General features: G+C 45.5%; 2 protein-coding genes across 2 annotated transcripts in view; both read left to right on the plus strand.

The window, feature by feature from the left end:
• LOC310868610 (uncharacterized protein) overlaps positions 1-27,383 on the plus strand; it is a 53,998-nt gene that overhangs the window by 18,275 nt on the left and 8,340 nt on the right. The window contains exons 13-29 of the mRNA XM_083779066.1: positions 10,168-10,318; positions 11,212-11,414; positions 11,732-11,828; positions 12,174-12,272; positions 12,761-12,955; positions 13,049-13,173; positions 13,525-13,633; positions 14,421-14,497; positions 14,772-14,880; positions 15,285-15,593; positions 15,760-15,855; positions 16,623-16,721; positions 17,383-17,481; positions 18,070-18,168; positions 18,547-18,701; positions 20,534-20,638; positions 22,514-22,673. Of these exons, the coding sequence (XP_083635192.1) occupies positions 10,168-10,318; positions 11,212-11,414; positions 11,732-11,828; positions 12,174-12,272; positions 12,761-12,955; positions 13,049-13,173; positions 13,525-13,633; positions 14,421-14,497; positions 14,772-14,880; positions 15,285-15,593; positions 15,760-15,855; positions 16,623-16,721; positions 17,383-17,481; positions 18,070-18,168; positions 18,547-18,701; positions 20,534-20,638; positions 22,514-22,673 (2,287 nt within the window). The remainder of the gene's footprint in view (positions 1-10,167; positions 10,319-11,211; positions 11,415-11,731; positions 11,829-12,173; positions 12,273-12,760; positions 12,956-13,048; positions 13,174-13,524; positions 13,634-14,420; positions 14,498-14,771; positions 14,881-15,284; positions 15,594-15,759; positions 15,856-16,622; positions 16,722-17,382; positions 17,482-18,069; positions 18,169-18,546; positions 18,702-20,533; positions 20,639-22,513; positions 22,674-27,383) is intronic.
• LOC310869561 (uncharacterized protein) lies at positions 6-9,933 on the plus strand (the record flags this gene model as incomplete). Its single annotated transcript, XM_083780374.1, has 11 exons — positions 6-174; positions 703-824; positions 1,433-1,523; positions 2,013-2,357; positions 2,457-2,584; positions 2,981-3,106; positions 4,727-4,820; positions 5,390-5,586; positions 6,531-6,633; positions 7,328-8,230; positions 9,731-9,933. Exons 2-11 carry the CDS (start codon positions 741-743, stop codon positions 9,931-9,933), a joined length of 2,274 nt encoding a protein of 757 aa, XP_083636500.1. The 5' UTR covers positions 6-174; positions 703-740.

Below are 27,383 nucleotides of genomic sequence, written 5' to 3' on the forward strand. Positions count from 1 at the left end.
AGGAGAGCAAGAAGAAGAAGAAGAAGGAAGTGAACTTGGAGGATTATTCACAACCCTATTCACTCAAAAAATTACTCAAAATAATACTCATTGATCACCTGTACCATTCCAAGGAGGAGGATGAGGAGGAGAAGAATGATGACATAGAGAAGGAGCACAGTAAAGGATGGGGAGGTGGGTGAGCATGATCAGTAGATGAGTTTACATCGTATTAATTCAAGGACTTTAAAGGCAACTCGGCATCTGGGGACAAGCAAACAGCACATATCTTTCTAAATTATGTACATAGCATATGTGAACAAATAAGCATGATATAGTCAACAAGTACTGATGTAAATAAATAAGATGCAAATAAACTAAGGTAGATGAAAATAAATAAGAAATAAATATTCAACACAAGATAAATGTTGATTTATCCCCATGAAGAAACCTAGTCCTTTTTCCAACTAGGAACTTTTAAATGGACTCAAGCTAGAACTTTAAATTAAAGTGCAATTGAACAAATATTTAACAACAGAAGTACAAAACAACACTGGGCTTAAACTGCACGTGCAAATGTACAAAGAAAGCACAGAACCTATTGGCTACATTATATTATCCTCGTAATGTAGTAACTGCTTCAGTATGCGTGAGATCAGATTCTGTATTTTAACTTGTGTCTTTAGCTTGGTGATTCACATCTCTTCTGTACATGGTATCCAGACACCTCCAGACTGTGCACCCACAGTGTTGTGGGTCCTATGTATCTCCTGGGCCCACCTCCTACCATGGCGGCGGCATTCTACCAACCACCTGAAAAGAAGAAAAGGAAGTATAGAGAGAAGGTAACGTTAAAGCCCCAGTCAGTGCCACTGATAGTGGACTCAGTTCTGCAACTATCCATTATTCTATTGATTACTTATCTACTGTGTGTGTGTGTGTGTGTGTGTGTGTGTGTGTGCGTGTGTGTGTGTGTGCGTGTGCGTGTGCGTGTGCGTGCGTGCGTGAGTGCGTGCGCACTGTGTAACTGTGGGCAGACATTCTAGTTGATGTTTAAAAGTGAATTTATACTATAATTTATACATGACAGTGTCGCTTGCGCTCAATAACTGATACAAGTTGTTAGCTTGAAAATCTGTTCTAGTATAAATTAGTAGGCTTTAACCTGATGAAGGCCATGAGGTCAGTGGTTCTATGGCATTTTATTATGAACTGTCAAACTCAATAGAGGACATGTTTTAATTGTAAAGCCAGTAGTTTCTCACAGATCAGATCTAGACACATATCTGTTTAAGGGCCTACCATTTAAGTTCTCTAAACTTAAATGTACTTATATTGTACGTTTGTTTAATTTGTATTATCTTATTTGTATTCTACCTTATATTGGGCATTGTTAGCACAGTCTGGCATACCAATCTTTGAATCTCATATTCCTCTGTCCTAATTCAAACAGGCCAATACGCAGATACGCAAGCGAACAGTGCCCTCTAAGGAACCCCGGGTGGAACGGGAATTCAGATGGAAGCCTGGAAAAAATACACAAAGTAAACATTTCATGTATTATTATTATTATTATTATTATTATTATTATTATTATTATTATTATTACTAGTCGTTACCCGTTTCAAATGTATGAATACCAAATTATGTACAAAGTGTGGGAAATGTGCTTTAATAGACCATATTATTGATTGAGGCAGGTTGTTTTGACTGAGGCAGAAAAAACTGAATCTGGGATTTTTATTTTAAATTAAACAAATGGAGGTGGATGGATTCATTTCCGGTTTTATCAATCGCCTAACAACAGAGAGGCAGTCATATGTTGCATACGAGCACAATCTATCATAGGTTCATGTGAATTTTTATGTCTGGACTCTGGTGCCTTTGACAAGTTACTGAGTGTAACATTGAACACAATTGACAAGGTGGGACTTTCACATTGGAACAATATTACATTGTGGAATATACGTACATTTAGACATGTGGTCGACGATGCGATAAAAAACATTGTTATTATTTCCACTCCTTCCTAGGTTGTCCCTCTTCATTGGGGGCCTCAGAACATGACCCAAACCCTGTCCCAGCCAATGGCCCACCCTCTGGCCCCATGATTCCCGTAGTCCCTGGGAGTGGCCCGATGGAGGGCAGCGGGGACCCTGGCCAGGGCATGGGCCAGCCGAACCACAGTGGTCCCCAGGGCCCAGGTGGGCCTGGCGGTGTGGGAGGGGGACCAGGTGCTTCAGGTGGACAGACTCCTTTCAACCAGATCCAGCTGCTCCAACTCAGGGCCCAGATCAAGGCCTACAAGATGCTGGCACGCAGTCAGCCTCTACCAGAGCGACTGAAGATGGCTGTGAAAGGCAAGAGGCCCATGCCAGGTACTGTATGACGCAGCAACACCTGTGAAAATACTAGTACTGTAGTTTACTAGTTTCTTAAGCTAACCGTAATCATTGTCGGTTGTCTCTGTGTGTCAGGTTCTATAAAAGGTGTAGGAATCATGACAGGGCAGGTGTCTCCTTCGAGAGCGTCCAGCGGTGTCAATGCAGCAGCTCACCAGAAGCTACTTGGAAAGTCCCTGTCTCTCATTGGCCAAATAACCAAGGTTATTTTAAATAATCGTTTGTAGATCTGCTATTTCTGCTATTTTTACAGTTCCTTGAAAGTATAACGTTGTATTTTGAACCCTTCAGTTGATGTTGCACGACTGTTTTATACTTTTACTTTAACTTGTAGCTGCACTTTAACAATTCCTATTTATTCCTAGATCAGCGGTTCTCAAACCTTGGTTCCATTTCTACAAAATTACAGACCTGTGAAGGTCCCTATGGAACCGTCAGGGTCCCTTGACAACACTTTGAGAACCACATACTGTCTTACTGTAGATGTGTTTAAATAACAAAAAATTCTACGAGAGAACTGAAGAACGGAATAATAATGCTCAACAATCTGTTTATAGACAAATTCAGAAAACCGAAGTGTGGTTTGTTCTCCTGAACAGAAAAGAGTTTTACCAGCATGGATGACGGCATGGAATACAGCTGACAAAGGACCCGGAGCAAATGGTGGGACGTCATCAGGGCAGACCAAGAGGAAGACCGGTGCTGAAGATCACATGACCTCCAAGGTGAGGAAGACCAGTGATGAAGTTGAGAAAATACCTAAGATGAAGATGACAAGGATTCCTATACAGCAGTGGTTCTCAACCTTTTTACACCTAGTACCACCTCAGATTTGTTTTGTCACTCCAAGTACCACCACCGCCAAACGTGCCCGCACTCGCGGTTATTAGTGGTTATTGATGCTTTTTTGGCTGGTTTATGATGGATTTCGGGTACCTACCTATATATACACAGTTATCAAAATGATAATGACAATATGACCACCATTATAATGACAATATGGCCACCATTATAACTTATGTTAAAAAAAAATATATATATATATGCACAGTTCACACAGGAGGCAAATGTATTCCTAATAAGAATATTTATTATTTTTCACAGACGTCAGCCAAAATCATGCTGTACAAACAGGCACTTTAACTGTTACGAGGAGCCATACAGGCTTGATAAAAAGATTACATTTTCACACATTCTCTCACACACACACACACACACACACACACACACACACACACACACACACACACGCACGCACGCACGCACGCACGAGAAGTTGAACATTAACTATTAACTATTTTTTACAACAACGAGACGGTTGTGCTTGTCTCTTCGCACACAGTGGTACTGGGTCTGCCTCTGTCCCAAAATATGACCCGCGCTACATTAAATTTGGATTCACTTGGAGTGGGAGTCCCACTCCAAGTGAATCCAAATTTAATATTTAATAAATTCATATTTCCTCGTGGGTTTGCTCTTTTTGCTGCAGCGGGGACCGGTTTCATTGCTGCCACTTGCGGGGCTCGGTATATGAGGCTCCTGCTCGCCCTGGTTCACGTGCAGATCCACCTCAAAATCCACATCTAGATCCACGCTGCTCAAATGTCAAATCCTCCTGTTCTCTCGCGGGGCCGCTGTGCTCGATACCTGAGGCTCCTGCTCGCCCTGGTCCATGTGTAGATCGCTGCTTAAATCCCCCTGTTCTCTTCTCTTCCTTAGCGTTCCCGTTTTTAGCCACGATTGCATCATTGTGACTGTTAGTTATATATATATGTGCTGTTTAATATCCCGCCAGGCGCTAGCCATCAGTTCCCCTTGTTTGTTTTGATCGTGGCTACTACCAGTACAGGCGCATTAAAAGTAGCGACCAGGGCTACATTAAAAGTAACAGCCAGGAAATGCGCTGTTCCCAGACTTCCCACCCAAGTGTTAAACAAAACATTTTTTAAATTAAATTTGAGTGATATTATGGTAATGTTATTTCCATTCAAAGTAGTATTTCAATAGTTTTATTCTGTTTTTATTATATATATATATATTATTTTTATAATGTTTTCACCCGCCCGCCCTTTTTTCATTTTTGGGAAGATTTTCCGCGTACCACCTGGGGGGGCTCAAGTACCACCGGTGTGAGAACCACTGCAGTATTTGTTCAGTAACAGTGTTATATAGTTCTTGTCACCTTTGCACAACCATCTCCTACCTTTTAATTTACATTATACAGCTTCAAAGACGCTAGGTTATCAGCTCAGATAATTTCACAGTTTAATTCAAAATTAAATAAAATAGTTTCACTGATTTCTGTGAGCCATTACATATGAACACACTGTCTTATTTTAAACTAGGGAGCACAAAATGTCCTTGGTGGGGGTGAAAAGAAAAAACCGAGAAAGAGGAGTCCAAGGAAGAAGAAGAAGAATCACGGTGATGGATCTGGAGGTGGGTGAACATGATGCAGTAGATACGTTTACATCGTCTTAATTCAAGGACTTTAAAAGGCATATTAAGCAACTCGGCATCTGGGGACAAGGAAAGTTAACATACGTTTACAAGTATCCATGGACATAAAGAGGCAACAAGTACTGATGCAAATAAATAAGATACAAATAAATTAGGTAGACGGAAATAAGTATTCAACAAAGCCATGTAATGAGACAAATGTTGATTTATCCCCTAGAAGGACCTTAGTCCTTTCTCCAGCTAGGACTTAGATATAGGTCAATTAAAGTACAATTTAACAGAAGTACAAAACCACACTGGACTTAAACTGAACCTGCAAATGTGCAAAAGAGCACAGAACCTATTGGGTATTTGGCGATTGGTGCAGGCAGTGAGGAGCTACGGCAGTCACAGTGACAGACACACACTCAGACATTGACTGAATTATAGTATGATGATGATGATGATGATGATGATGATAATGTAGTAACTGCTTTAGTATGCATTAAGTGAGATCAGATTCTGTATTTAAACCTGTGTACTTCGCTTGATTATTCACATCTCTTTAGAATCAACTTCATCAGAATCAGAATCAGAAACATGGGCTCCTCCAGACTCCTCCGCAGTGGTCAGCCACAGCATTGTGGGTCCTATGTTTCTCATGGGTGCTCATGCGATACCTGCTCCTCCATCGCCACACCGCCATCATGGTAACGACACTGTGACGGAAAGGAACGAAGAGAACCATGGGAAGGATAAAGATATGGTAACGTTGAAGCCCCATTCAGTGACACTCATAGTGGACACAGTTCTAGTGCTGCAACTGCCATTATTCTATTGATTACTTATCTACTGTGTGTGTGTGTGTGTGTGTGTGTGTGTGTGTGTGTGTGTGTGTGTGTGTGTGTGTGTGTGTGTGTGTGTGTGTGACTTATACAGACTTGCATGTTATGTAGTCATAGCACTTTATAGTATATATGTATAGTATAGTATGTATAGTATAGTTTATATCATTTATATGTATAGTTTCATTATATAGATATTCCACTGTTATGCTCTTAGCTTATGCATGTTTCATGATAACTACTTTTTATGTATGTGATGTATTGCCATGCTTTTTGTTTTTGCTTATTGTAAATCGCTCTGGATTAAGAGCGTCTGCTAAATGCCTAAATTGTAAATTGTATAGCGCCACCAGGAGGCCAACTTTTGTAAAACACATTTTTTTTATTACTCCAGATTCTGTCCAAAATTTCCGCACATCGTTACATAGTATCTCTGTATAGTCATGTGTTCAAGACGGATCTGTCCGATATTTCATATTCCATCCTAATTGACTAACATTGGCTTCCAAAGTTTGCAAGATTGGCCCGTTTTGAACAAAAAGCCTCATCATGAACACAGCATGCAAATTATGTGACATTTTTCACGCACTTTCTTACTAGACTGAGGACCAAATCCCACCCTTTTCACATTGGCCTGTTATTGCGCCACCAACAGGTGGATTTTTGCAAAACACATTTTTGGAACAAAATGCCTCAAATCATCCAATTGCCTCAAAGGCATTTGAAAAAATGACAGGCTTTTCACATTGGCCAATATTATAGCGTCACCAGGAGGCCACAACCTGACCTGTCCTGGTGGAGACCTGTGCCCCAAGAGGCACTTCTTCTAGTTGAATCTCATATTCCTCTGTCTTAATTCAAACAGCCCGAGATGCCCAAGCGAACAGTGCCACTGCCTACAGGGTACCAGGCGTTCCTTAAAGAGTCCCGCATGCGTCGCGGACTTGAGGCTGGAAACGATAAACAAAGTAAACATTTCATTTCTTTCCTTCTTCTTCTTCTTCTTCTTCTTCTTCTTCTTCTTCTTATTACTAGTCCTTACCTGTTCGAAGATATGAACACCAAATTATGTACAGGGAATAGATCATATTGATGTATTTTGAGGCAGGTGGTCCAAGCAAAGCATTGTCTCTCTCTCTCACACACAAACACACACACACACACACACACACACACACACACACACACAACACACAGTAGAGAGAGAGAGAGAGAGAGAGAGAGAGAGAGACTCACATGGGTCGTTGTGGTGTAGTTAGGGTATGAAGGTAGCACGTAGAGTGTAGTGTTCTTCTCCAGCTGGACTAGGAGTATGTGTTGTCGCAAACTGATTTGCCTGTGGATGGTGATGTCATCAGAATCGAGATCTGGAACTATCCATTTAAGAAAATGCATTTCTAACTATGAAAAGTATTAACACATTGATTACCAGGTGTATAATCAATTTGAGGCAAATTATTCAGAAAACCCCAGACCACAGAAAATCTACTGAATGTTCAAAGTTCAGGTTTTTTGGGTGCAATTGAGGTTAGAAAAATACAAATAATAAAGCTTATGTCACCAGACCTTTAAATGTGTTTCCTTCATCATATATTACTATAACACACTTCCAGCTTATTGCTGGTCATTAGCTGACCATATTTCCGCTCTTGTTCTTCCTAGGTTATCCCTCTCCATTGGGGGGCTCAGGACATGCCCCAAGCCCTGTCCCAGTCAATGGCCCACACTCTGGCCCCATGATGCCTGTAGGTCCCCCTGTCCCTGGGATTGGCCTGAAGGTGGGCAGCAGAAACCCTGGCCAGGGCATGGGCCAACCCTCTGGCCCCATGATGCCTGTAGGTCCCCCTGTCTCTAGGAGTGGCCCGAAGGAGGGCAGCAGGAAGCCTGGCCAGGGCATTGGCCAACCCTCTGGCCCCATGATGCCTATAGGTCCCCCTGTCCCTGGGATTGGCATGAAGGTGGGCAGCAGAAACCCTGGCCAGGGCATGGGCCAACCCTCTGGCCCCATGATGCCTGTAGGTCCCCCTGTCCCTGGGATTGGCATGAAGGTGGGCAGCAGAAACCCTGGCCAGGGCATGGGCCAACCCTCTGGCCCCATGATGCCTGTAGGTCCCCCTGTCTCTAGGAGTGGACCGAAGGAGGGCAGCAGGAAGCCTGGCCAGGGCAAGGGCCAACCCTCTGGCCCCATGATGCCTATAGGTCCCCCTGTCCCTCGGATTGGACCGAAGGAGGGCAGCAGGAACCCTGGCCAGGGCAAGGGCCAACCTAACCGCAGTGGTCCCCAGGGTCCAGGTGGGCCTGGCGGTGCGGGAGGGGGACCAGGTGGTTCAGATCAACACCCTCTTTTCAGCCAGAACCAGCTGCACCAATTCAGCGCCCAGATCAAGGCCTGCAAGATGCTGAAACGAGGTCAGCCTCTACCAGAGCACCTGCTGATGGCTGTGAAAGGCAAGAGGCCCATGCCAGGAATGCAGCAACAACCCATGCCCAACATGCCACCTTCCACTGGGCCTGGAGCTGTACCAGGAGCTGGTCCAGGACCAGCTAACTATAACAGACAACATGGTGAGTTCTTTTTTTCCATATTATGTATTTCTATGGAATTATCACTAAAGAAAACACATTAGTTTCAAACAAAGAAGTTGTATGAAGGCTTAACACAGACGCCTGGTGGAAAGTTGTGATTATGTTGGTGTGCTGCCTCCCCTGTAGGTCGCGACCCTTCGGGGGTCGCCAGATTATTTTCTCACTTCCAAGTGTTATGGCCAGTTCACACCAATGCAACTAGTCGCAAGAAACTGCAGCGGTCGGGACTGACCAGTTGCAGACCGGTGTCATGATTTGTAGATGATGGTTGCAAGTAGTTGCAAAGAGTTTCAGTTGCAACTAGTTGTGTTTCGACTTTTAGTTTCTACTGGCCTGTAGACTATTTTTTTTTGTTTTTTGTTAAGATTTATTTTTGGCTTTTGTGCCTTTATTGATAGTTATAGTGAAGACGGTCAGGAAAGAGGGAGAGAGAGAAGGGGAGAGACATGCAGCAAAGGTCGTCATGAACGGGACTCGAACACGCGACACGCTGTCAGGCCAGAGCCTATATGTGGCATGCGCCTGGACCGCTAGGCCAGCGGGCGCCCCACCTTTAGAGTCTTATTATTCTTTTTTTGTTCATGTAACTTCTTCTTACGCTAACCGTAATCATTGTCGGTTGTCTCTGTGTGTCAGGTTCTATGAAAGCTGTAGGAATCACGACAGGGCAGGTGTCTCCTTCGAGAGCGTTCAGAGGTGTCACTGATGTGGATCCCATCGATGCAGCAGCTCACCTGCAGCTACTTGGACAAGAAACCAAGGTTATTTTAAATAAAAGCTTGTAGATCTATGTAGAACTATGCAAGGCACTTTTTCTACTATTTCTGCTATTTTTACACTTTCTTGAAAGTATAACATTGTATTTTGAATGCTTCAGTTGATGTTGCACAACTGTTTTATTATTATTTTACTAACTTGTAGCTGCACTTTAACAATTCTTATTTATTCCTAAATCAGCGGTTCTCAAATCTTTTAATTTCATGGACCCATTTGGGTACATTTGGTTCCATTTGTACACTCTCAGAGTTACAGACCTGAGAATGTCCATATGGAACCCCCTAAGGAACCGTGAGGGTCCCTGGACCACACTTTGAGAACCAGATACTATCCTAGATGTGTTTTAATCTAGGATTAAAACACACGAAAAAATGCTATTAGAAAACTGAAGGAATAATAATGCTCAACATTCAGTTTATTTCCGTTTATAGACATACTCAGAAGACAGAAGATGGGTTTGGTCTCCTGGACAGAAGAGAAGAGTTTTACCAGCATGGATGACCGCATGGATTACAGCTGCTACTCCTTCAATTAAAGGTATTTGTGTGTGTGACTGTCTGTCTGCCTCTCCCCATCCGGAGAGGAGTGGAGTGTTTCCAGTGAGTCTGTAACTCTGAGAGTGTACATACAGTATGGAACCAAATGGTGCAACTCTCTCAGAGTTACACTCTGAGTTTATTAATTGCGTGTTGTTCCAATTAGCAGTGGGCAGAGTCAGAGCCCCTAAAAGACCCAGAGCAAAGGGTGGGACGTCATCAGGACAGACCGCCCCCGCCCCCACGGTGAGGAAGACCACCGATGAAGATCACATGACCTCCAAGGTGAGGAAGACCAGTGATGAAGATGAGAAAATATCCAAGATGAGGAAGACGAGTGATCATTGCTATACAGTGTTTGTTCAGTAACAGTGTTAAATAGTTCTCGTTAAAATCTTCATCTTTGCACAACCATCTTCTATCTTTTAATTTACATTAGACAGCTTTAAAGACGCTAGATTATCAGTTCGGATCATTTCTTACTACCGGTACTTTTTTTGAAGACCTCACTGATTTCTGTGAGCCATTATGCATAAACACTGTCTTATTTTAAATTAGGAAGCAGAACATGTCCTTCTTGGTGCCTGTGATTCACACAAGGAGAAGAAAACGCACAATGATCACCTGCCCAAGAAGAAGAGCAGTACACCGAAGAAGAGTACACCGAAGAAGAGTACACCGAAGAAGAGTACACCGAAGAAGAAGAAGACTGGAAGAGGAAAGTATCACGGTGATGGATATGATGATGATGGAGGTGGGTGAACATGATGCAGTAGTTTACATCGTTTTAATTCAAGACTTTAAAGACATATTTAGCAACTTGGTAGCCCTGAAACATGACTGTCATGATTATCATGACAGTCATGACGCAACTGAAGCCAGTTTTACGCGATCGCTACATTTACACGAAAATGTACACGAAAAAAGTGTACATAAACATTCAGATTTTAAATATAAAGTCCTCGCCACATGTGCCACGGGTGTTAGAAATTTGCTGGTACAGCGATTAGCATTGCTGCATCCCGCGTTGTTTAATAAAAAGCAAGAAAGCTTTCTTTTCTCCAGCTTGGACTGGGATATCGGTAAATTAAAGTGAAATGGTAAATGGTGCATTTATATAGTGCCTTTATACAAGGCGCTTTACATAGATTGTGCATTACATTCACCCATTCACACACACCTTCATACACCGATGGCGTTGGAAACCATGCAAGGCACCAAACAGCTCCACATCAGGAGCAATTAGCGGTTCAGTGTCTTGCTCAAGGATACTTTGACGTGGCCCAGGCAGTGGCGTAACTGTCTGGGCACCCGACTGGTAATCCAGTCGCAGTGTGCCGCGGGTTCGACTCCCGAGCCCGACACGGCCTTTACTGCATGTCTTCCCCCCATCTCTCTCCCGTTTCCTGTCAGCCTACTGTCTGTCCCTTCAAAAAACCAATAAAAGGCGTAAGCCGCAAAAAAATATCTTAAAATAAATAAAAAATAAAGGATACCTTGACGTTACTCTGGGGAGCCTGGGTTCGAACTGGGAACCTTGCAGTTACCATCCGGCCACTACCCCTGAGCCACCACAATTTAACAACAAACTTTTCTGTATTTCTGTAACTTCTTGTGTATATCGCTTGATTATTCACATCTCTTCAGAATCAACTTCATCAGAATCAGAATCAGAAACATGGGCTCCGAGTCCTCCAGACTCCTCCGCAGTGGTCAGCCACAGTCTTGTGGGACCTATGTTTCTCATGGGTTCTCATGCGGTACCTGCTCCTCTGCCGCCACACCGCCATCATGGTAACGACACTGTGACGGAAAGGAACGAAGAGAACCATGATACGGATAAAGATACGGTAACGTTAAAGCCCCATTCAGTGACACTCATAGTGGACACAGTTCTAGTGCTGCAACTACCATTATTCTATTGACTACTTATCTACTGTGTGTGTGTGTGTGTGTGTGTGTGTGTGTGTGTGTGTGTGTGTGTGTGTGTGTGTGTGTGTGTGTGTATTCAATTCTCAATATATAAAAAAATTGTTTAGTTTTGTATCACCTTATTTGTATTCTACCTTATATTGGCCATTGTTAGCACAGTCTGGCATACCAATATTTCACTTCATATGACAAATACGTCCTTGAATCTCATATTCCTCTGTCTTAATTCAAACAGCCCGAGATGCCCAAGCGAACAGTGCCTACGACAGAGTACCAGGCGTTCTGTAAGGAGTCCCATGTGGGTCAAGGACAGGCTGGAAACAATAAACAACGTAAACATTTCATTTATTATAATTATTATCCTACAATAAATAGCAAACCTCTGTCCTCAAAACCTGTTTACAGGATTTCTGTCCTAAAAACCTGTCTATTCTGCCCCGTTCACCTCAGTGGCTGGAGCAATTGATTTGAATTTGCACACGGGCATTGACCATTAGCAAAAGCATCAAGTAACAAGTTTTTCACGTTCCCAAAATGAAAAGCTGTTTATTGTGAAGACAATAAAGGACTTTGATTTACGGCCTGTGTCCACAAACTACGTTTTATGAGCTGGAGGGCGCTTTGGATATCATCTTCATAGCAGTAATATATGTATTATTTGAATTATGCCCTTGCAGTGCAAAAGCTTCTACAAGACAAAATTGACCCCTGTGCTTCAGATGACGAGGGAAGAACAGCCCTCCACTTTTCTTCCTGCAATGAAGATGAGAGCATAGGTTGGTCAGCTTCTTCATTAACCTGGACAATGAATGGACATTGATTAACTTTGCTCTCAGTATTGTGAACTACGGTAAAAAAAAGAGAAAAGAAAAAACCTATAAAGCCAAAGTGCAGTAACTTATGTGTTTGGACACTCCAACTATGTATACCGGTATCCCAAAAGTGAAATTAGCCTTTGTGATTTTGGGGGATAAACAATTACCTCAAGAACAGATACAGTATACATAAGTGTAATATCACTTATGCCGATATCTGATTTGGCTGACCAGTTGAAACACTTTTAAACCCATTCTCAGTGAAATTCTTGTTCGTAGTTACTGCACTTAGGCTTTGTAGGCCATATGGCTTAGTATATAACTAAACTTATATTATCCTCATAATGTAGTAATTGGTTCAGTATGTGTGAAGTGAGATCAGATTCTGTATTTAAACTTGTGTCTTTAGCTTAATTTGTCACATCTCTTCTGTACATGGTCTCATCCAGACACCTCCAGAGTGGTCACTCACCCTGTTGTGAGCCCTGTGGTCACTCACCCTGTTGTGAGTCCTGTGGTCACCCACCCTGTTGTGAGTCCTGTGGTCACCCACCCTGTTGTGAGTCCTGTGGTCACCCACAGTCTTGTGGGTCCTATGTTTCTCATGACAGAACCTTCTCCGCCACCGCAATACCACCATCAAGGTAACGACGATATATATATTGAAGCGGTTAACCATGTACTAATGTAAATGTCCTCAGAGAATATTATATCCTTGATGTAATGTTACTGTGCAGGAGCACGCGTGGACGCCCTGGATGGAGCCGGGAGGACCCCACTACACCTGGCCCGCTCCAAGCTTAACATCCTGCAGGAGGGAGACTCGCAGAGCTTAGAAACCCGTAGAGGGGAAGTTACACAGGTAACATTAGTTAAAGTAACTACAACATGCATTTGAAAACAAGCAAGCTACAGTAACTGTACCTGTATGTGTATGTCCTGTGTATTTGTACTGTAGGTTATGTTGCACCTACAGTATGTGTATTTAGTACTGTGTACTTGCACTGCTGTAATGTTGTAGTTGTATGTATAGGACCCCCTCTAAAACGAAATGCTGCATCTCAAGGGGCCATCCTCTCAATAAAATTCGGACAAAAATGTTTAAATTTCACATGGGTATTGGATTGGTACTTGTTATAGGTAATGGAAAATGCTCCTAGAAAACCAATGGAATAATAATGCTCAACAATTTAATGTCTGTTTCCGTTTATAGACAAACTCTGGAGACAGAAGTTTGGTTTGTTCTCCTGAACAGAAGAGAAGAGTTTTACCAGCATGGATGACAGCATGGATTACAGCTGCCTCCCTCTCTTCACTTAAATGTGTGTGTGTGTGTGTGTGTGTGTGTGTGTGTGTGTGTGTGTGTGTGTGTGTGCGTGTGCGTGTGCGTGTGCGTGTGCGTGTGCATGCGTGTGTGTGTGTGAGTGTGGTGCGTGCGTGCGTGCGTGCGTGCGTGCGTGCGTGCGTGCGTTCCATTTGTACATGCTCATAAAGGGTCCATTTACCTTAAGGAACAACAAGGGTTGAGACCCACTGGTGTACCAGAGTGGTTCCAGTGAGCCAGCATGCACAATATCAGCACTAGTATCATTGACACGGACTCTGTTTGTCCAGAATTAAACTGATATTAGTATCTTTAGTAACACCTGTGAAGGAAATAAGGAAGAGGCCCAATTTCGTAACAATATTTCTTAACAATATGGCCTATTCTGTTGTTTTTGTTTTGAACTAAATTCTGGGAATTGCAGGCCCATAGGTATTGCTATATAAACAACACTACAGATGGATGTTACACAGTAGGACTTCCCAACTTAGGAAAGACGCTCAATGGCAACAAAACGCTCTGTTTCCTATTAAAAGCAATCTGTATCCTCATGCCTTCATTCAGTGAGTCCCAACGTGAGCCTCAGGGTTCCTTGAGGGGGTTCCAAATGAACCCTTATAGGTCTGTAACTCTGAGAGTGTACACATGGAACCAAATGGACCCTTACAGGGTATGTAACACTCAGAGTGTACAAATGGAACCAAATGGGCTCGCAAGGATCCATTGTATTCTCTCAGAGTTAGGAGGTCTACGTATAAACAAATCCATTTTGTTCCAATCGGCAGTGAGCAGATCCAGAGCCCCCAAAAGATCCGGTGCAAATGGTGGGACGTCATCAGGACAGATCGCCCCCACCCCCAAGGTGAGAAAGACCAGTAATGAAGATGCACGCAGTCCTTCTCAAACAGTCAGTTCTTCTTGTGTTCTTCTTGTGTTATTTTCAAAATGTGAAATTACAGTTGGTGTCATGTGTTATAAGTGCTATCTACAAGTTCTAAACGCATGACACTCGTTCTATTTACAGAATTAAAGATGCTAGGTTATCAGCTCAGATAATTTTATACTTTTTCGAAGACCTCACTGATTTCTGTGAGCCATTATGTACAGTATAAACACACTGTCTTATTGTAAATTAGGATGATCATCTGTCCAAGAAGGAGAGCAAGAAGAGTACGACGATGAAGGTGATGGACAGGAACAAGGAGAAGAGTGGAAGAGGGAAGAATCACAGTAAAGGATCTGGAGGTGGGTGAACATGATGCAGTAGATGAGTTTACATCATCTTAATTCAAAGACTTTAAAGGCATATTTAAACAACTCGGCATCTGGGGACAAGCAAAAGGCACATATCTTTCTAAATTATGTACATAGCTGTAAGCATGAACATAAATAGGCAAGTACCTATACAAATAAATAAGATGCAAATAAATATGGTAGGTGGCACGCCACTGTTAATCTCCCCTGGAAGAATTATGTGATGTCATTATTATGTGAATGATCTTCACCTGCGTCTAGTAGTTTTGGTAAAATGTGTTTTCCTACATCATATGAAGACACTATAAGACACTTCCAGCGTATCCCTGGTCGTTAACTGACCATATTTCCTCTCTTGTTCTTCCTATGTTACCCCTCTCCATTGGGGGGCTCAGAACATGCCCCAATGGAGGGCAGCAGAGACCCTGGTGCGGGACGGGGACCAGGTGGTTCAGATCAACCCCCTCTTTTCAGCCAGAACCAGCTGCACCAATTCAGCGCCCAGATCAAGGCCTGCAAGATGCTGAAACGAGGTCAGCCTCTACCAGAGCACCTGCTGATGGCTGTGCAAGGCAAGAGGCCCATGCCAGGCATGCAGCAGCAACCCATGCCCAACATGCCACCTTCCACTGGGCCTAGAGCTGTACCAAGAGCTGGTCCAGGACCAGCTCAAGCCAACTTTGCTCAAACTAGCAGACAACATGGTGAGTTATTTTTTTCCCTCCATAATATGTATTTCTACTGAATTATCGTTTTATAGTTTCAAACTAAGAAGTTGTATGAAGGCTGAACAGAGACCCCTGGTGGAAAGATGGGATTATGTTGCTGTGCTGCCTCCTCATTTGTAAACCATTCTGTTCTCATGTATAGCGTACATTCCAAGTATGCCTCTTCCTGGACCTGCAAGCGTTCCTCCAGGCATGCCAGGGAAGCCTACCGACAGACCTCCCAAATCATGTCCCAAAGGTAAAGCTACTTCCAAACCTGGATAGGTCAAGTGGCGCGATTACATACAGTAATCTGTTATATAATGTATCAATAATCACCAATAATATAATATACCATCACTCGAGGGAGGGGGAAGAGAGCTACAGATCTCGATCGAGCGAAGGGATTTTTTTCTTCTTTCCCCCCCCTTTTTGTTTCTTTTTACCTGCATAACCAAAGTGAAGCGATTGAAACAACTGGATACAAAAAAGATATATCTTTAGGTTTGAACGCACCTAACTGCTAACTATAGCAGACAACATGGTGAGTTATTTTTATCAGCTTACAGAGCTTATCAGTGATAGCCCTGACTCCCTGAGTGCTAGTAGCGATGTAGTGGAGAGATTTTCACGATTGGCTGGCCTCCAAGCCAATGGGAATCTAGCCCTATACGGCCAATGGGACACTAAGCCCCACGGCCAATGGGACGCTAAGCCCGCTCGCCTCTCCCCCACAGCATCATGACTAGAGACTGCACACGCAACTACAGAAATCCCCACTAAGGTCCAATATGCAAGAGAATGGAATGCAAGCTGATATATAATGACTTGAGTCATTTGTTGTTTTCCATAATTTATATATTTTTGTTCTACAGAATTATCGACTAAAGAAAACACAATAGTTTCAAACAAAGAAGTTCTATGAAGGCTGAACAGAGACCCCTGGTGACAAGATGTGATTATTTGGTGTGCTGCCTCCCCATTTGTAAACCATTCTGTTCTCATGTATAGCATTTATGTTTGCAGGCATGGTAGTTCCAAGTATGCCTCCTCCCGGACCTACAGGCGTTCCTCCAGGCATGCCAGGGAAGCCTACCAACGGACCTCCCAAATCATGTCCCAAAGGTAAAGCTACATTCAAACCTGGATAGGTCAAGCGGCTCGATTACATACAGTAATCTGTTATATAATACATCAATAATCACCAATAATATAATATACCATCACTCGAGGGAGGGGGAAGAGAGCTACAGATCTCAAACGAGCAAAGGGATTTCTTCTTTTTTTTTTACCAACGCTGACCTGCATTATTGCATAACCAAAGTGAAGTGATTGAAACAACTGGAAACAACTTTATCAGCTTGCAAAGCTTATCAGTGCTAGTAGCGAATAGCGATGGAGTGGCGAGATTTTCACGATTGGCTGGCCTCCAAGCCAATGGGAGACTAGCCCTATACGGCCAATGGGACGTTAAGCCCGCTCTCCTCTCCCCCACAGCATCATGACTAGAGACTGCACATGCAACTACAGAAAGCCCCACTAAGGTCCAATATGCAAGAGAATGGAATGCAAGCTGATATATAATGACTTGAGTCATTTGTTGTTTTCCATCATTTATATATTTTTGTTCTACAGAATTATCGACTAAAGAAAACACAATAGTTTCAAACAAAGAAGTTCTATGAAGGCTGAACAGTGACCCCTGATGACAAGATGTGATTATTTGGTGTGCTGCCTCCCCATTTGTAAACCATTCTGTTCTCATGTATAGCATTTATGTTTGCAGGCATGGTAGTTCCAAGTATGCCTTGTCCTGTACCAGCAAGCGTTCCTCCAGGCATGCCAGGGAAGCCTACCAACGGACCTCCCAAATCATGTCCCGAAGGTAAAGCTACATTCAAACCTGGATAGTTCAAGCAGCGTGATTACATACAAAGTCAATGCAAAGACAAAACATGAACGAAGCGAGCGGTCGCCTGATATCTTTGACTTGTCTCAGGTGGAAAAATCCAACTGAAGCGACCTTCGCTTCCCCCCTACTCCACCCATCATGTCAGCCAATCAACGTTGATGTTTTCTGGAGCCCCGTAAATGTTTTGGCTGTTTGGTTTTATACAAACCCTTTGCAAAGCAATAGGAACACATTTTGTTGCTCATAAATAATATAGTAGCAGGAATTATGTTTTCTAGCTCAGCTCTATACTGTAGGTGTTTCAAGGTACAAAACGGAACGAGAAGATTTGGCTACACTCTCAAAGTTAAATTACAGTTTACTTCTTATATCTGTTATATAATATATCAATAATCATCAATAATATAATCTACCACCACTCGAGGGAGGGGGAAGAGAGCTACAGATCTCGAACGAGCGAAGGGATTTTTTTCTTCAAGATGGCATTATTTGGTGTGCTGCCTCCCCATTTGTAAACCAATAAAACCATTCTGTTCTCATGTATAGCATTTATGTTTGCAGGCATGGTAGTTCCAAGTATGCCTCCTCCTGGACCTGCAAGCGTTCCTCCAGGCATGCCAGGTCAGCCTACCAACGGACCTCCCAAATCATGTCCCGAAGGTAAAGCTACATTCAAACCTGGATAGTTCAAGTGGCTCGATTACATAAAAAGGCAATGCAAATATGAGACGTGAACGAAGTGAACAGTCGCCTGGTACCTTCGACTTGTCCCAGATGGAAGTCGCAAGAAATTGCAGCGGTCTGGTCTGACCAGTTGCAGACCGGTGCCATTTGTAGATAATGGTTGCAAGTAGTTGCAAAGAGTTGCAGTTGCAACTAGTTGCGTTGCGAATCCTTGGCTTGGACTGGCCTTTAGACGCCAAGATTATTATTCTTTTTTTGTTCAGGTAATTTCTTTTTGAAGCTTACCTGTGAAAGTCCTAGTACTGTAGTTTCTTAGGCTAACCGTAATCATTGTCGGTTGTCTCTGTGTGTCAGGTTCTACAAAAGATGTAGGAATCACGACAGGGCAGGTGTCTCCTTCAAGAGCGTCCAGCGGTGCCCCTGATGTGGATCCCATTGATGCAGCAGCTCACCTGCAGCTACTTGGAGAATCCCAGTCTATCAATGACCATCAACTACAAGAAACTGTTGTACGACTGTGTCATACTCTTACTGTACTATTTAAATTTTTTTATTTTAGCTGCACTTATTTATCCCTAGAAGTGGTTCTCAAACCTTTTAATTTCAAGGATCACCATAACTCTGAAAGTATACCAATGGAACCAAATGGACCGTTTGGTTCCATTCGTTGTCTCCACCAGGCCGAAGGCATGGGGAGAGAGTATGTTTTGCACTCCGTCCGTGTGTGTGTGTGTGTGTGTGTGTGTGTGTGTGTGTGTGTGTGTGTGTGTGTGTGTGTGTGTGTGTGTGTGTGTGTGTGTGTGTGTGTGTGTGTGTGTGTGTGTGTGTGTGTGTGTGTGTGTGTGTGTGTGTGTGTGTGTGCGTGCGTGCGTGCGTGCGTCCGTCCGTCCGTCCGTGTACAGCTAATCTCCGGCACCGTTGGCCCGGTCGATGCCAAACTGTGTGCACACACTCCCTGGATGCCAACGACGAACCTCTGCCCCAAATTCTCCTACAGTCATGTGATCGATACGGACCTGTCCACTTCCCCATATTCCATCCCCAATCGCTAAGATTGCCTTTCAAAGTTTGTAGGATTTGTCCATTTCCAACAAAATGCCTCAAATCATTGACACAGCGTGCGATTTCTGTGAAATTATGCACACACATTCCCACTAGGCCGAGGAAGAAATGCCACATATGCCGGTTATAGCGCCACCATGAGGCACATTTCTGTACATTACTCGTACATATTTTATCCATACATCACGCAAATCGGTATACCGCTATTATCCCGAGGGGCACTTTCTCTAGTACACTCTGAGTTACAGACTTGTGAAGTACAATATGGAACGGCCATAAGAAGGAACAGTTAGTTGAGTTGGGTAAAGAGGTGACCACTGCTTCGGTGGTCACCTCTATACCAGAACAGGGGTTTTGATGAAGGTGCTCATAGTCTATCACATGCTCCTATATCCTACCCTCCATGGTCAACACTTCCTCTAATTCATCCATTGTTTCCTCTCTGCGTTCTCTCTACTGCCTATAATCTGCCTCTATTCTTCCTATCTGGTCCTTTTCTGTTCCTTTCCTATTATTCTATTTCTATCGCTGTCTCTATTATTCCTTTGTTCTCTTGTTCTCCCGCTCTTTATACACTGGGAGCTCAGCTCGCAAAACGACCACGGAGAAAAGCCGGGCAGTGCTGTCCTGTGTCCTTCTGGCCGTGCAGTATGTGTGTGTGTGTGTGTGTGTGTGTGTGGAGACAGAGGAACGGGGAGGCAGTGGAACGGGGGGAGCTACGGGAGGCAGACAGGCTGTCTATACTGCGAGCCCGTCTCCCTGTTCCTCTGTGCGTTCCCCCACAGAGGGCTCAGTGATATTATGTTGTAGTTTTCGGTTTTCGGTTTTCATTTTGGGCGTGAACCCCTTTTGGTGTTTTAAACATTGTTATAATTTAGCTATTGAAAAATAGCAGATCTACAAGCTCATAGCTCGAGCTTGTAGGTCTGCTATTTTTGAAAAATCGTGATAATATGTGTCACAAATCTTTGAATATATATTCTTTCAGAGCAAATATTTTTAACTCAAATCTTTGCTTCTGGGTGGGTCCCTGGAACTACATATTTCCAGATGGTGGGGCGGAGGTATATTACATATAATTCTTGGGGTCCTTGACATGAAATATTGAGAACCACTAATATAGAAACATGAGGTTTTTCAGAAAAAAAGACATCAGGCCTAAATGGGTTAAATTACACACTGATATTGGATCGGTACTCGTTATGGGTACGAAAAAATGCTACTAGAAAACTGAAGGAATAATAATGCTCAACAATATAATGTCTGTTTCTGTTTATAGACGAATTCAGAAGATACTCAAGACGGAAATGTGGTTTGTTCTCCTGAACAGAAGAGAAGAGTTTTACCAGCATGGATGACAGCATGGATATCAGCTGAAGCGGAGGTGAGTTTTCTGACAACGGCGGAAGATTGGGAGTGAGTCTGCAGCTTTGATTGCAATGGGAAGTTCATTCCATAGTTTTGGAGCCAGAAGGGAGTGAGTTGTAGGGTTGGATCAGACTTTGAAGATATGGGGGTGCCATACCTTTGGTTGCTTTGTAGGCCAGCATCAATGTTTTGATGCCGGTTGCTGCCCGGACCGGGCAGCAACCGGTCCGGGAGCCAATGGAGAGAGTGGAGAAGGGGAGAGACATGTGAGAATTTGGGCTGGTTGAAGACCAAGCGTGCTGCGGCATTTTTGATCAATTGGAGAGGCTTAAAAGTACACATGCCGGTAGGCCAGTAAGGAGAGAGTTACAATAGTCAAGTTTTTATATAACTGATGTCTGGTTAAGGAGCTGGTCTGAAAGTTCGGAAAATCGGATTAAACCGCATTTGCTGCGCTATGGGGTGATGAAACTGAACGAGCAAATGGAATTGCGCACAATGGCTGGCACAAGTCAAATAACTTCTTTGACTAAACTATTATAAACACAATGAACACAAGGAGGTGACAGGCACTCAAGGAGAGATGAAGCAGCCTTCGTGTCGGCTATTTTAACTATTCAAAAATGTTTTTCTAAATAGTAAAAAAAAAGGCAAAGTAGTTTAGGTTTTAGCATGGACGAAAATAGAGCCATTTGTGTACAGGGAGAAACGGAGTGAAACAAGTACATATCCCTGTGGGACCCCAGTTAGGAGGGTTCTGGGGGTTTCAAGAAACCTGGTAGGTCCGGTCGGTTAGGTAGGAGGAGAACCACTTTAGTGCCGTCCCAGCGATGCCTAGGTCATTGAGGGTGTCCAGGAGCAGCAGGAGGCAGGTGGTTCAAGTTCTGCTGGTAGATCTTGAGAAGAATCAGGACTGCAGAGCCTAGTGCTTCTGTGACTACAAGGAGTGCAGTTTCCATGGAGTGGGCCGGTTTTTCTGTTTTGAGGCGTCAAGAGCTTTTTTCTTTTGAGTGGCATTATATTACTCTAGCTGACTTGAAGGCAGATGGGGCCCAGCCTGAGGTTACAGATGTGTTGATGATGGAGGTAATGAAGGGGAGCAGAGCTTCCTTGGGTTAGTGGTACAGGATTAGAAGTGGATAGTGAGAGGGAGAAGGCAGAAAAGAGTGAGTTAAAATGGGAGAGGTCATCTGGTTGCTTGGTCTTATATGCCACTTCCTTTCGTCTGCCCTGAGAGGTGTTCGTTCAGCTCTGAGGGTTTCAGATAGCCAGGGAGGGGGTGGACATGGGTGTACTGGGCTGGAAAAGAGAGGTCAGTGATGGTCAAATGCAGACGAGATAGTGGAGAGAAAGGATAAGTTTGCAGTGTCAGGTGAGGTGTGAAGGGAAGGAATCCAGGCAGGGTAGCGAGGAGAGTATGGAGGACGAGAGGATGGAGAGAGAGCAGTAGTGGTGGGTCGGGCTTGATCGATTGATTCATAAGAGCTGGTTCTTTGCCGTGAGCCGCCACGTCTTGAAATGATTCGGTTTCACACTATACTCCCCCTGGTGAGCCGGGACCCCTGATGGGGGGAATGGAACTTTTTGAAATAACCCGTTCCTTCCATGCGCTACGTCCTATCTGGGAAAGGGGATAGATGCCAAACAGATTTCCACAACTAACACAGAGAATCAGTCTAGCATTTTTTACTTCAGTACTGTTTGGTATAGTTTAACGGCCCACGGTAAAATCTTCATCTTTGCACAACCATGGTCTATCTTTTAATTAGACAGCTTTAAACATGCTAGGTTATCAGCTCGATCAGATCATTTCACACGTTAACATTTTTTAAAGACGTCACAGATTTCTGTGAGCCATTACGTATAAACACACTGTCTTATTTTAAATTAGGAATCACTTGGTAGTGGCAACTCACACAAGAAGAAGAAAAGAGGCCGTGAAAACTTCATTTACCGAGGGGAGTCGAGGATGTATGTGAAGCCGAAGAAGGTTCAGGACAAGGACAAGGACAAGGACATGGACAAGGAACAGCACAGTACAGGATCTTTAGGTGGGTGAACATGATGCAGTAGATGTGTTTACATTGTGTTAATTCGCCAAAGACGAGATAACTTGTCAAAGGCAAGAAAGACGAGATTTTGTGTTTTTTATTGATTAAGTTAGATCGTGCTCGTTGCCCCTGTCTGAATAACTAGGGGTTACGTATGTAACCAAAGTTCTATAACAGCGAGCAAGGCTGCTCACTTATGGGAGTTTGCGCCCCCTGGCGTAAACACAGAAGCATTTATATAAACTCACAGACAATTTGGCTGGGACTTTAAGACGTCAGGACGTTGAGACCCCGCCCGCCGGTGCACTAGTATAACAGTGCGTCAACGCCCCTTCGTCTTCATTCGATAACAATTGTTCTCTTCTCAAGCAACAAGAAGGGAATCTTAGTGAGCAGCCTTGCTCGCTGTTATAGAACTTTGGTTACATACGTAACCCCTAGTTCTAATAATCAGCTTAGCAAGGCTGCTCACTTATGGGAGACTTCATTAACTCCCTTATTGTCATCGCGAAGTCTGGACCCCTAGGGCCCGTACCTTTATCTGTGAGCAAAGGACCACAGCACGTCCCTCAACAGGACTACTGCACCCCATTGGGAAGGCCAATCAGACCCAAGTCTGCCATATGTGCCTAAGAGGGGCCGACAGAACAACCGTCTTAACGCCCTGGAGAAAACCAACGTCCCCCGTGGGGAACTAAGTCTCTCCACTAACTGGAGGCCACGCCCAGGACCGCATGCGCCACTGCCGCCGCTGTCACATCCAGTCTATAGAAGGTGGCAAAGGTGGAAGACGATGTCGAACTTGCAGCGGAACAAACATCCTGAACAGAGACCCCCCTACAGAGGGCCCAGGACGATGCCATACCCCTCGTGGAATGTGCCTTCAACCCTACGGGAGGCACCATATTCCTGCCAGAGTAGGCCCGCTCTTTATAGCCTCCACGATCCACTGGGAAAGCCTAATCTTTGAGATAGGCAGTCCCACAGTCTTGGGATCCCAGGAGACAAACAGTTGTGTAGTCTTCCACGTCGCCTCAGTCCTGTCCAAATACAACCTCAATGCCCTCACCGGACAGAGGTTATGCCTCCTCCTATCCTCCTCAGAGGCAAAGGGGGGGGACAGAACGCCGCCAAGTCCATCGGAACCGGGGTAGCTAGGCGGTTCTTAGGTAAAAATGCCGGATTGGTCTTCATGACCACCCTTGCATCCCCATTGAACCTCATGCATTCCGCACTTGTGGACAAAGCATGGATATCACTGACCCTTTTAGCGGTCACCAAAGCTAATAATAACGCTGTCTTCAGCGACAATAGCTTCATACTCAACTCCTCCAAGGGCTCAAACGGTGGCTGGGACAGAGAGTCCAAAACCAAAGCAAGGTCCCACGAGGGGACCAGAGACTTGGTCACCGGATGAAGGTGGCTAGCCCCCTTCATGAACTTGCGCACCAGCGGGAGCTGGCCCACCGTCTTGTCCTCAAACCCGATGTGGCAGGCTGAGATAACAGCCAGATACACTTTGACAGTACTAAAGGCTCTGCCTTTGTCCAAGAGGTCCTGGAGGAACGACAGAACGACCCTCACTGGTGCTTGAAATGGCACAACTTGAGCTGGTGAACACCAGTCTTCAAACAACCGCCACCTCATATCATAAGCATCCCTGGTCGACTGCGCCCTCGCACACTGAATAGTGTCGATGACGCTCTGGGGAAGACCCAAGATTCGCCAAGATTCAACCTCTCACGGGCCAGGCCCAGAGGTCTAGATCTTCCGGCCGTGGGTGGAATATATCCCCTCCCGCCTGGGTCAATAGGTCCCTGCGCAACGGAAGCTGCCAGGGCCGACCGTACAAGAGAGGGACTATGTCTGACCTCCAAGAGCCCCACCCTGGGGCCACTAAGAGCCGTCCCTGCTATGGAGAAGAACAGAGGACACTTGCTGTTCTCTTCCGACGCAAACAGATCCACTCGTGGCTCGCCAAACCTCTCCCACATCTGCCTGGCCACTGTTTTGTGCAGTGACCAAGCCGCATAGAGGTATCGGCCCCTGGACAACAGATCCGCCCCCGTGTTCTGGAGTCCCGGAACGTGGGAGGCTCTGAACGAAAGAAGGTGCTTGTCGCACCATAACGTCAGTCTGTGTGCTAGCACATGCAGTTTGGTGGACCGTAGGCCCCCCTGCTTGTTGATATAGCACATCGTCTGTGTACACTTCACAAAAGTCCTTGGACTTAGTGACAGTCCGAACGGAAGGACCAGATATTCGTATCCGAACGGAAGGACCAGATATTCGTATATCTGTCCCTTGAAGCCGAACCGCAGGAATATTCTGTGTGTTGGGTAGATGGGAATGTGGAAATACGCGTCTCTGAGATCGAGAGTTGTATACCAGTCCCCTCGACGCATCATGCGCAGCAGAGCCTTGCTCGTGAGCATTTTGAAGCGAAACACTTTCAAATAGCCGTTCAGAGCACATAGGTCTAGAATGGGCCGCATGCCCCCCCCTTTCTTCTTCACGAGAAAGTAGCGGGAGTAAAACCCGGCGTTGCTCTGCTCCATGGACACCACACGTATAGCCTTATTCTCCAACAGAGACGTTATCTCGTCCTGGAGAACCTCGGCTGCCTGACCACTCGCTTGCGAAAACAGAACGCTCCCACAAGTGGGAGGTCTCCTGGCAAACTGTAGTTTGTAACCCTTCGAGATGGTGTTCAACCCCCAAGGATGAACACCACAACGATTCCACTCCTGTAGACACAGCGCCAGAGGGGTTGAAGCCAGCTCCGAACCTTTTTGTGGTAGAGCGGCGCCCCTTACGGTCAGAACCTGGGCCTGGGGCCTCTGTCCTGCAATATGGACCTGGGGCTCTGGTGCTGTGTCCACGGCAGTTACACTTGCATTTCGGCCATCAGCCACGGGCCTCCTTGAAGGCCCGGGCTGCGGGCCCATTCCCAAGTGACGATTCATGAGACCGCTTTATTGAGAAAAGTGGTGGCACAGAAAAACACTGGAGAGACATTTATGTTTGAAAAACAAGTCCTCTTCCTGTCTACACCGAGAGCGTCCGGCATGAGGCCCGTGGCCACTATGCTGCGCTTCAGAGAAACTCGGGGAAGGGTGGGGGAGACAGTGTCCGATGTCTCCCCGTGGGGCAGGTCTGGTTATTTCGCCTTCCCGCCGGGTGGCCCTCCTTTCCTGGCCCCATTGCGGGGGCCGCCGGCCGGAGAAGCAGAGGGGCGCCTGGGCCTGTCGACCTTCTTGCGGTTGCGAGATGGGTGGGAAGATGAGGCCGCCGCTGACGGAGCCCTCTGAGCGTCGGGGACCTCGAAGGTGCTCCTCCTGGACCTGGAACGATCGTCCCTGTCCTTGGTGCGCTCGTAGGTCGGCCTGTAGGGTTGAGCCTGCATGGGCCGTGCTCCAGACGCCGGGAGACAAGCGCCGATGACCTCCGTGTCAGTCTTCGTTTGTCCGTCGCGGGAGCGCATCTCCTCGAGCATGGACGCGAAGAGTGTCGAAGTGGAGACTTTCTGTTTCAATGGAGTGCATCCCACTTTAGGGGACAGCTCCAGCCACCTGGCCCTCTCGAGGACCAGAAGTCTCGCCATGGTTCCGCCCACCATCTCCGCCTGGGCCTGAGTGAGACGGAGGAGCTCAAGGTGCAGGCGTCTCAACTCAGCCATGTGTTCGTTGGTAGGTTCGTCACCTGCCTCCAGCAGGACATGAGACGCTGACCCCTGCAGAAGGGTCGTGGCGTTCAGTGCTCTGGCCGCAGTTGAGGCGCACTTGTAGACAGCTTTATTAAGTTTGGAGTCGTCCTTGTCCACAGGCAAGGAGAAGTCCGGGTCCTCGTGGAAAACGTTGGGGTTGATACCCATGAGCCAGCCGGCGAAGGACTTGTCCATTGGAGGCATGGCCTCGAGGCCTGCCTCCCGTTGCGCAGTCAAGCAGCTTCATGCCTCCGCTCAGGGAGGTGGAAGCTGAGTGAGGCTGTCTCCAAGACACCATGAGGGATTTCAGGATCTCAGCCTTGGTCTGGGACTTCACTGGGTTGCCCTGAATCCTCTTGCGAAACTGTTCGCATAGGGTGTCTTTAGCCACCGGAGGTTCAAGACTGGCCGGCCAGGCCAGACCACAGCGGACTGTAGCCTTCTTGAACAGATCGACTATGTCAGTGTTGTCATAGTGGAGCTGCGGTTCAGCTGGAGCAGCTGGAGCCGTCGGAGCTGCAGCGGTGTCGGCCGGTGCAACATCAGCAGTATCTGGTACTGCAATGGGGGCGGCGACGTCGGCCGCTTGAGCGGCCTTGACTACTGGAGGCGGATCTGCCACCTCGGCGTCGCTCTCGTTGCTGCTCTCTTCATCACCCTCCTCCTCGTCAGAGGTGTAGGAGGATGCTGAGTCCCGAGATGAGGACTCCCCGGAATTCATCTCAGCGTCGTCAGACATCTTATAATGCTAAGATGCACGTGGAAGCAATAAACAAGGCAAGAGGGGGGCCGACTCAGTAGGCAGCCACGTTTAAGTGGAAGCTAGGACAGAGCTATCACTAGCTGCTGTGAAAGACCGTCACTTTTCTTGCAATGCCAAGATGCACGTGGGAGCCACAAACAAGACTCACTGTTTAATAGAACTATAGTAACTCAGTAACTCCCAGTTTTAATAAGCAGTTTCACAAGGTTGCTCACTTGTGGGGAGCCGAGTTGGTAGGCAG

This window comes from Protomyctophum parallelum, assembly GCF_964188405.1.
Source record: "Protomyctophum parallelum genome assembly, chromosome: 13".
NCBI classification, from domain to species: domain Eukaryota; kingdom Metazoa; phylum Chordata; class Actinopteri; order Myctophiformes; family Myctophidae; genus Protomyctophum; species Protomyctophum parallelum.